Here is a 10,393-nt window from a genome sequence, read left to right as displayed (position 1 = left end):
TATTTCTGTTACAAGAAAGGGTGTAAAATTGATACAAATAATGTTTCATCCCGAATCATATACCATGTTTTCTTCACCAAAAATATCTCATTATATATATATATATATATATATATATATATATATATATATATATATATATATATATATATATATATATATAGATTGTCAAAAACATATTTCAGTTTATTAGTTTTTATATGTTTAATTTTATCTTTTATCGTAAAACTTATTTAATTTAGTGTTATTATTTTCTTATATCAAAATGGTATAAGAAATTGAATGAAGTTAAAGATGATTTATATATTTTGATACAGAAAATAGGATTTGATCCCATCAGTCTATTTTGGGACTGTTAAAGCCTTAAAGGTTAATGATTCGGTCTAACTCTTTTTGGGAAAGACCGGGGACGGTTTTTTATTTCTTTTTTATTTTATTATTATTATTTTATTTTTTTTGGGACAGACCAAACTAGATGAGTGATAGGTTTGTTTTTTTTCTTTTTTTTCAATTCTTTTGTCCTGTCAACAATTTCTTGTAATTTTTATAATTTCATATGTGATCTTCCTTGTGAATTTCTTTCTAAGTACAAACACAAAACATGCATTCTTTTCTAACTTATATAATTCTTGCGATTTCGTAACTTTTTTGTACACGTATTCAGAATTTCGTATGTAAATTAATTAGTCCAACTTTCTAGTATTCCCCAAGGCCCAAGTTACACCAGACTTTTTAGACCCACGGTTATTGGGCCTAAACAACCACAATAGTTTGGTTTAATAAACCAATCTCTCAAAATTCAATACTTTTTATTACATAAACTATTATTAAAAGATTTATTTATAAAATAGGGCAAAAAATATACATAAAAGTCATTATGTTTTTGGTTTTATTTTACAGGTTAACCACTATATTTTATTCCAGTCAATTAAAATCATCCATTATTTAATGCGACTACTATGGCACCTTATTTCCGGTTTAATATCATATAGTATTTTCTAAAATATCATTTAGTTTTCCGAAATGGTTTCTTACTCCTACATTGAGAAGCCACTTCAGAAACATGATGCTATTTAATAAAATATATATGATGCAATGTAGATAAATGGAAAATTATGTTAGTTTTAACATATAGTAAAGTAGAAATAACATGGTCACAATGATAATATAGTGGTTAACCAGTAAAAAAAACAAATTATTGTTACTTTTAGTATACTTTAAATAAAGTTCAATCCCTTTGACCTATTCTTTTATAGCTATTTTCATAATCATACTCATTGAACATGCAAATAATAAAATACAAATGAAATTAACATATTTCCTAAATAAGGTCAAAACTTACTATATCATTCATGGTTCAGATATGCAATTTTATCCATTGTGTATAACACTTGCATTATTCAATTTATTTACATCACAAACAAAACAAAGCCCAAGAGCTCATAATATCACAAAAGAACCTAAAAGAATTGGTAAAATTACATATATTTTCATATGTTCATATATACATTTACATCGATTTGGAAGATACAAACACGACACAAACAACACCTCTGTTTCTTCCCCTCCGCCACCAAAAGATTAAAAAAAAATTAAAATTAAAATAAACCACAAAAGGGGAAAGTGGAAACTCATCTACTTACTTAATGCGTTTATAGTCTTTAAGTAATGTTAGGGGTAATGATTGTCAAAGTAACTTCACTTCACGCACGACACGTTTGCAACATATGTGTTCTCAAACTACAATCCTTCACCTGTCAAGGGTATAATCGTAATTAGCAACAAAGAGTCATCAAGAAACCTTTCTTTTCGTATATTTTATTTTATATTATATAATAATTTACCTTGAGGGTCGATAAAATTGACAAGAAATCTTTGCAAACCCTAAGCAAAGCTCTCTCTTTTGCAGCCACTTTTGCAAGCTCAGCCGCCATAACATTCACTTCTTCGACCTGAAAATTGTAATTCATATCAGACTCACTTCAGTCTCGATATCAGTCCAATAAAAATCAAACACATTACAACCTGTTTTGTTCTGTTCTAAAAGAACTAACAAGAACACTATAATTAAAATACCTGCAAACAAAGTGATTTTGTTGATGAACCCATTGCTTGAATAAGATCGAGTGCTGAATTTATGGCATCTTTCATGTTTTGGAGGTCAGCCTAACAAAATCAAGATTATTATTAAAGAAAAAAAAAATTAAACGTTTTTTAATTCTTGAAAAAACATGTAAAATGATGGTGAAAATGGAAGATCACATACACTTGCTCCCTCACCAACGGGAAGACGAAGTGTGCTTGCTTTCAAAGCTTCAATGGCTCCAAGTAATGATATTGAATGGTCTTTATCTAAATATCCCCAATCTTCAAGAAAAATAATCTAATATTTATTCAAGAAAATAGTAATTAGTTTCTTGAAAAGAACATAAGTTTACGCTCAACGCTACTATTGAATTGGGACAATGTCACTAAATTTGTCGCTATAATATTTCAAGATTTTCACATTATTAAATAAACTTACTTGTGCCTTAAGAATAGATGCTAACTTCAATTTTTGTCTCAATAATTGCAACCTATGTCTTTTTTTGGTCACGGAGTCACGTAAATCCGATATTGTAATCCACGCATTCCATAAATTTTCCTAAAAACAAAAACAATGATACATCAAAATAAAAACACAAAATCAAAAAATTTAAATTTATAATTTTATATCATACCTCCACACTATGTTTCTGCTTCAACACTATATCTTCACTTCTAGCATTCACAAATCGCCATTGCAATTGCCGATTATATAACATTCTCAATAAATGTGCATCAAAAAACCGATTTTCACCTACTTTCCCTCTTCGAACATCAACAGCAAAACTAAGCACCGATGGTGTCTCACTAAAATTACTACTAATTTTTGAACCAGGTGTTCTTGGTGATGCTACAAACTTACTTGGTGATGATGGGCGCATTCTATTTGGGGAAGCCATTGTTCGTGGTGATGATAATGGACTACTTTCAGGCAAGAATTTTTTAGAGATTGAAAGTTTTTGTGGGGTTATGAGTTTTGATTTTGGGCTTGTTGAAAGTGGTGAACTTGGATCTTGTAATCTCCTTATTCGACTATTAGTTTCTTGCCAAAATTTTGGTGACACGATAATCCCTCTAGGTCCAATTCTTGAACGATTTTCTTGAATTCCTGAAGTGCTACCAGATGATACGCTATCTGTATCGGAATCTTTGAATGAATTCCCATCTGGGTTTTGTTGAAAATGGTTTAAAAGATCGATTGAATGTTCAAAATCAAGATTCGATTGGTGTGAAGAAGGTCTAATTACATTCCCCGAAGAATTTATCTTGCTCTTTTCAACACCACAATCCAAGCTCAAACTTTTCGATAAAACGGTGACGTTTGCTTGCCGGATTCTGCCAGGCCACCGGTGGTGATCTATCGGTTTAGTGTTCTCGAGATGATCTCCCCCGCCGCCGTCAACCGTCGTTCTCATAGGGGTGGGAGTCGGAGTTCTCTTTCTTTCAGGGGTACCCTTTCTTACTGTATTTAAATTTGGGGATTGTGGAGTTACTTTGGTTTTACTAATCGGTAGAGAAAACGCTTCGCCTTGAAACGACACAGACAAACTTCTCGTAGATGTAACCAGAAGTTTAGTAGCCGCCGACAACGCCTCTCCGGCGCCACCACCGGCATTGTTGGGTTTCAGCGTAAGATCCGCCCTGATGGGTCGTCTCCGGTCAGCGGAAACCGACCGTTTTGGTGCCGGAGTTGTTGAATTCCTTGAAATTAAAGGGGAAGGCGACCTCCGTAATGTGGGTAGAGATGATGAATTTGAATTTGAAATTGAAATTGAATTTGAAGAAGTTGAAGGTGAAGGAGAAGGAGAAAGGTATCTTGAAGAAACTTGTCGTGGTTTATGTCTAATTGACTTATTAGGGGTAGTGATACTGATACCATTATCTTTTTCCGAAGGCAACAATGGAGGTCTTGTTTGATTTCTGGTTGTAGTTTCAGAAACGGCAGCCACCATCATCGATGAAAAATCAAACCCAGAAGGAATTTCAGCAACTCACCTCACATTGTCGATTTACGCCATGAAAAGATCAAGAAAAACCTGTTTTTCTCCAAAACAAGAAAACCCCTGAAACAGAAAGATCAAGAAACACCATTGTAATTCAAACCCCGTTAATGGGTAGTCGGAATTCCCACATTTTTCAGAATTTTTCTGTAAATTGATCAGAAACCCACAAAATAGTAGCAACCGTACACTGTTTAAGCTGAAGATTTAAGAGAGAGAAAAAGTATTTCTTTATTTCCTTTTAGAGAGAGAGAAGCTTTGGTGCATCTTTGGAGGTGGAGTTTGGGGTTTTGTGAATCTTTGGAGAAACGTTACGTTAAACAAATAATATTTTTCTTGTTTTTAGTTACTTTTAATTTTATTTACATTCTTTTGACGCCAAAAAAATGTTTTTATTTATTTTGTAATGGTTATATGAAAATAATGGGTAAAGAACCAGGGGCAGATTTACTATAGGTTACCTCTCAAAATTTTCTGTAAAATATAAATTTAGTGAAAGTCCGTCAAAAATCCAGTAGAAATCTGTTACAAATCCGTCCAGAATCCCTTAGCAATCCATCACAAAGTCTGATAATTATGAATTTAATGTAAATCCGTCGGTTTAGTGACTTTTGTGGCTGAAACTGCCTTCGAAAATAAGTTTTTTTTCTAGCAGTACAACTCCTAAAAGTTTTGTGTATTCCCTGGTATTTCTTTTTACGTCCATTACCGTAAAGAACGATGTTAAATACTTTTAATCTATTAATGTATATATATGAAAATTAAAAAGAATGGGTATATGGTATAAAGAATAAAGACGTATTGCTTTCTAGCTTTTAGTTCCATGTGATATGTTTAAAGAAAGAATTATACTTTTTATACATTTATTCCATGAGGTTGTTATGTAAAATATTTTTTTAAGCCAATGGCTAACATTATAAATTAGTCGGAAATATCAACAAAAACATATATATTTATGGGTTGACATCTTAGAAAAATTCAATTTAAAGTCGTTTATTTTCATATCAGGTTTATATCATTGTATCGCGGATCCTGTCGAGAATTGTCATCTTTGTAAATTAATTAATTAATTTATTAATATAATTTTAAAATCATTTGTGTGTTATGTCATGGGAAATTTTAAAAAAAGTTCATGTCATAAAAATAACTATGTTTATAAATATGTATGTGTTAAACATCTTGTATATCTTATACTATATTATAAAACATATTAGTCATATCTTAAATTTTAAGAGGTATAAATTACAAAGCTTTTTTGTATAAAACAATTATGCATAAATAATTCACTAATAGTTACGAAAAGTTTAAAGACTTGAATTAAAGAATATATTAAAAATTTCTATTTGGAACAAAATAAAAAATTTAAAATATTAATTTTATGTATATAAATTAATTTGTATTTCTTAAACGAGAATCCAATATTAACTAATTACATCAATAGTATAAAGATGCAATATAAATATAAGGTATAAACAAATATGTTTTATTTAAAATTGATAAATTTTTTTATTACATAATAACTAATAATAAAATCTAATAATTATTTCCCCGTAAAAAAACTACTCGCTAAAAGAACTATTTATACTCGTCGTTTTACGTGAGCACAAATCCATTATATATATATATATATATATATATATATATATATAACAAAAAATAATAATAAGATACATTGACTCAAACATCAAGACCAAAAACAACACGTTTAAAATCGAATGACATGATATAATTAACAAAATATTACATCTTTATGAATCTTAATCGCTTGCTCAAATGCTACTAAGAATACAATAATTAACTTTAAAAGGAAATACCTTAACTAATAGAGTACAAAATACAAATACAAATACAAATATATAATATAGTATTTTTTTATTACTATTCAATAGTGAAAATATACTTACCTATATTAGGAAGATGTGTACTCTTTTAGCACCTAAATAAACGTCCAAATGGAAATCGATAGCCTAGTTTCAACTCTTTCTTGCCTCCAACCCGACCCTACCCGAATATTATTCCTTATATATTTATGGAAAAAGATAAGACATTTAATAATAAGATATTATATGTGTCATACATAAAATATAGAAGGTTTAATAGGGCCTATGTCTACAAGCATGGGAAAAGTGGTGAGAGAGTTGAAACTTTAGAAAGCTTTTTGAGATTCCTTTGTAGCCATGGGACCTTTGCTTTATTTAATCATCACTTACTCATTATTATCATATAATTCCCTTTTTAATTACTTCAATATTATAGTGTCTAATTTTATTACATTGAAAAGGGTCATAAAGCAAATATAAATTCAGTTTGCACGTCAAATTAGAAGTTTGGTGTGAAGCACACTACTTCGTTAAACCATCATAATCTTAATTACTTTTATATCGTTTAATGAATAGCAAACATTAAACCAATAAGACAAAGTAAGTCGGCATACAAAATAAATATTGTTGCTAAATGATTTTGATATATACTTGTACTAATTTCTGTAAATTGTTTAAATCTTTAGGTAAAAACCTTGATAAGGTATATAATGTTAGTCTATTGTTCCATTATATATATTAATGGTGGTATAAAGACCTCTACAAAAGAATATACATATTTGTTAGAAGGAGTCTCTCAACCTATATTGTAATGTTGTTTAAACTCGCCCTAGAAAACCTATCCAAGTGAAAACTCGTGTATCTGCTAGTAGTACCACCTTTTGTTCCTTTTTTTACTAATATTAAAATTGGAAAAAAAAATGACATATTGACATGGCTAGACATTTTTACGAATTTTCATGATTAACATAAAGCTAAATTAGAGTAATAGCAAAATGAAATTACCTTATTGGTGGGGAAATCATGAATACGAAGGAGTTGTGGTCAAGATAAAGGAAATGGGTGAGCATGACATGCGACCTTAATAATTCCTACATTCGACCTTAATAACTCCTAAGTTTATACATATGGCATTTAAGTCACACTTTTATGGGATACCCCGTCGTTTTTGTTGGGTCATTCATTACCTTGCTTCTAACGTATTCTTTGTACATTGTTGCTCCCACAATCTTTCTAAAATTTTCCAACCTTGCTCAATCCGCATACATTGTATCAATCTCCAAAGCCGACAATGGACCATTTGACTTTCTTAGAATAGCAACACAGTAGAAGTATGTAAGTATGTTGTGCGAGGATAAGATTATTTGGCTCAGTAAAATAGAAAGATATTGGATGTTGTGCGAAAATAACATTATGTGGCTAAAACAGAACGGATAAATGTGGACCAATGATTTTAGTTATTTTAATAAAGTGATTTACCTATATTAGTAAATTAAAAAAAAAATCACATAAATCTCATTACAAGAGTATTTTAGTCAACTAATCTGGATTTAAAAAATAAAATTTCATATTTTAAGGGATTCTTGATTTTCTTAATTTTAAATATATGATTTTATAGGATAATGTTTCACTTAATACTGACATTCTGGAGGAATACGTTACTGAGTATAATGTGCATTCTAAAATAATATGCTTATAATATGATATCAGATTTTACTTTTTCAAAAGAATTTATATTTGGCTGAATGTAATACATATAAACATTCTTTAAACTAATAACATATCAACTTTTTATTTTTTTCAAAAAAAAAAAAACAACTCTTGAAAGAATTTAATGCAAAAAAATCCATTCTTCAACTAATATTATATCAAATAATTACATTGTATAAACATGATACAAAAAAATATTCTTCAAGAATAATAACATTATGAAAGAATAACAAAAACAATTCTTAAAAAATAACAACATTCTTAAACGTGTGATCAATCATTGATTCATTCTTCAAGTCATTCCTACAAAACCCGCTTAAGATGTTTGAATGTTGATAAAACTCATGAACCAATTCAGGAGATTAGAGAAGGATATGGTTGCACTAGTCCACAAATGATTTGCCAAATATTTTGTGTTGTTATTTGTTGTAACATGCTGGTGATTAGGTATTTTCAATTTTAACTCTAAGTATGAAGATTAATTGCATTTTAGCACTTGGTATAAGAAATGTTACAAAATTGCCCATAATGGCATTTTTGTAAATTTTTGGACGAGGTCACTTATGTTGGGCCTATGTAGCGTATGCAGGGCGTACATGCATGATCCTCAAACCCTAACTTTTTAGGGTTTGGACCCTATATAAACATCATTAAATCTTCATTGCTCATTCCCTCATTAGCCCCCATCCCCCATTTCGACTCTCTAGCAAACCCTAGCCCTTTTGAAGCCATTGTTTAGCTTTGTGTGTGTGTGTGTGTGTTTTCGTAGCCTTGGAGGAGAAAGGGAGAAGCGAAGAACACCTTGGAGGAGGGGAACTCTTTGGATCCAGAATCTCATCACCTTTGGGCACTCTTTGAAGGTAAAAAGCTTTAAACTTGATGAAGCTATGCTTAGATCTAGTCTAGCCATGAATTTTGCATTCTTTTGGTCCCATTAGTTGGTATTTTAAGTATGAGCTACTCCAATCCATTTAGGCTGTCCTTTCAGACATTTTGAGAGGTCTAGAAGCATAAAAATATGATATTGGCTCTTAGTTCTTCCCCATGCATGAGTTTGGTGGTCTTAATGGCTTAAGATGTTGGGTTTTTTAGTTTTAAGCACTTTATGACCATGCAATACCATAAAGTTGGAAACTTTATGGTCAAGGATAAAATTTTGGGCATAGATCTGGTTTTGGACGAAAAGTATTGATGCATTAAGCACTTATTAAGAAGGTTGGTTGACTAGGTGCGTACGATGGGCGTACCAAATGGTATGACGTGCGTACGCGGTCTACGCCCGGACTCCTCGGTCAAACAGAGTACGCCCCGCGTACTCGGCTGGTTTGTTGATTTTGACCAATTTTGACCAAAGGGTATTTTTGTAACATCCCGAGATTTGCAGGTATTTCTGAATCCTCTATTTTATTATTATTTTGTCATTTGTAGTCCCTGGGGTTGGAAGAGTGAAGCCATGAGAAGCCTAAGGGCTAAAGTTGCAACTTTGAGACCAAGAAGAGTACACTAAGCGTACATAAGGTACGTTGAGCGTACTAGGCGCGCCCTAGTACGTTGGGCGTACACTTGTTATAACGACCGGTTCCTGGTATGTATTTTAAATAAGATTTAGTCATTTTGTTCGAGAACTCGACGAGTTGGAGGCCCCACACTCGTCGAGTAGGAATTATTTTGGGATGCGGGTTAAGAAACCTACTCGACGAGTTGAGAGCCCTAACTCGACGAGTAGGGCTGGCAGAATGAAACCCTAATTTTAGGGTTTTGCACCCTATTAAAACACATTAAGGCTGGCCTCATTTACAGCCTCTAAGTCCCAAAACCCTAGCCACAAAGCCCTAGAGCCTTGTGTGAGCTTGTGAGACCTTTTTAAGAGAAAACTTGTGCTTTTGAAGCTTGTGGAAGAAGAGGAAGCTAGAGGAATCAAGAAGAAGAGAGTAGATCCAGAAACTTCACTTCATTTGCAACATTTTCGGGTAAGCAAGTCTCCAACTTGCTCAAGGATTTCTTATATCTCTTCATTTCACTTTTATGGGGTTTTTGGTCCAAGAATGCTAGCTTTTGAGACTTGGACGTCCCAAGTGATTACTCTTCCAGATCTGGGGTCTAGAAGGGGTTTCATGGAATAAAGGTGCAAATTTTATGGCCATGGAAGCCCCATGCAAGCCTTAAGGTGTCATTTTGGCCTTTTAAGCTCCAAAAGGCCATGCATGGAAGGAAAGTCAGGGACTTTACATATTCATATGGTGTCTAGGGCCTAGATCTCAGTTTTTAGGCTTTAGTGTGAAGTATTATGGCTTTTGGGTCAAGATTTAGGTCTTAAAGAATTAGGGTTTGAGTTAAACCCATTATGAAGGGCTATTAACAGGTAAAGTTGGAAACTTTACCCTTAAAAGGACATTTTTAGTGTGTGGAAGAAGTGTGTAATCCAGATCTGAAGGATAGGAGCTTAATCTTTTAAGATGGCTCAACAGATTGAAGAACTCGTCGATTCCATAGAGGAACTCGACGAGTTGGGTCGAAGAATCTCGAGTCTGTAAGGGTGAAAACTCAACGAGTTCAAGGAAGGACTCGACGAGTTGTAGCGAAATGTCCCGATCCTTTTATGGGAAGGAACTCGACGAGCTCATGAAAGAACTCGATGAGTGGGTTACGGTTTTAGGGTTTATGATCAATGAAACTCGGCAAATTGATGGACCAACTCGGCAAGTTGAGTCAACCAGGATGTTGACCTTGACTAGGATGTTGACTTTGACTTGACTTTGACCAAAGTTGACCCTTAAA

The 10,393-nt window shown here is 32.3% G+C and overlaps 1 protein-coding gene across 1 annotated transcript; it reads right to left on the bottom strand.

The window, feature by feature from the left end:
• Positions 1-1,446: 1,446 nt before the first annotated feature.
• Positions 1,447-4,370, bottom strand: LOC145125083 (QWRF motif-containing protein 2-like). Its single transcript, XM_079060572.1, has 6 exons — positions 2,721-4,370; positions 2,525-2,644; positions 2,267-2,383; positions 2,077-2,166; positions 1,845-1,952; positions 1,447-1,754 (listed from the first exon to the last, which is right to left on the bottom strand). Exons 1-6 carry the CDS (start codon positions 4,038-4,040, stop codon positions 1,704-1,706), a joined length of 1,806 nt encoding a protein of 601 aa, XP_078916698.1. The 5' UTR covers positions 4,041-4,370; the 3' UTR covers positions 1,447-1,703.
• Between the last annotated feature and the right edge of the window lie 6,023 nt (positions 4,371-10,393).

The sequence above is a fragment of the Lactuca virosa genome, chromosome 7 (assembly GCF_052849685.1).
Source record: "Lactuca virosa cultivar CGN04683 chromosome 7, Lactuca_virosa_CGN04683_v6, whole genome shotgun sequence".
Classification (NCBI taxonomy): domain Eukaryota; kingdom Viridiplantae; phylum Streptophyta; class Magnoliopsida; order Asterales; family Asteraceae; genus Lactuca; species Lactuca virosa.
Note: the sequence above shows the minus strand (reverse complement) of the source record. Positions and strands in the feature narration are given on the sequence as shown.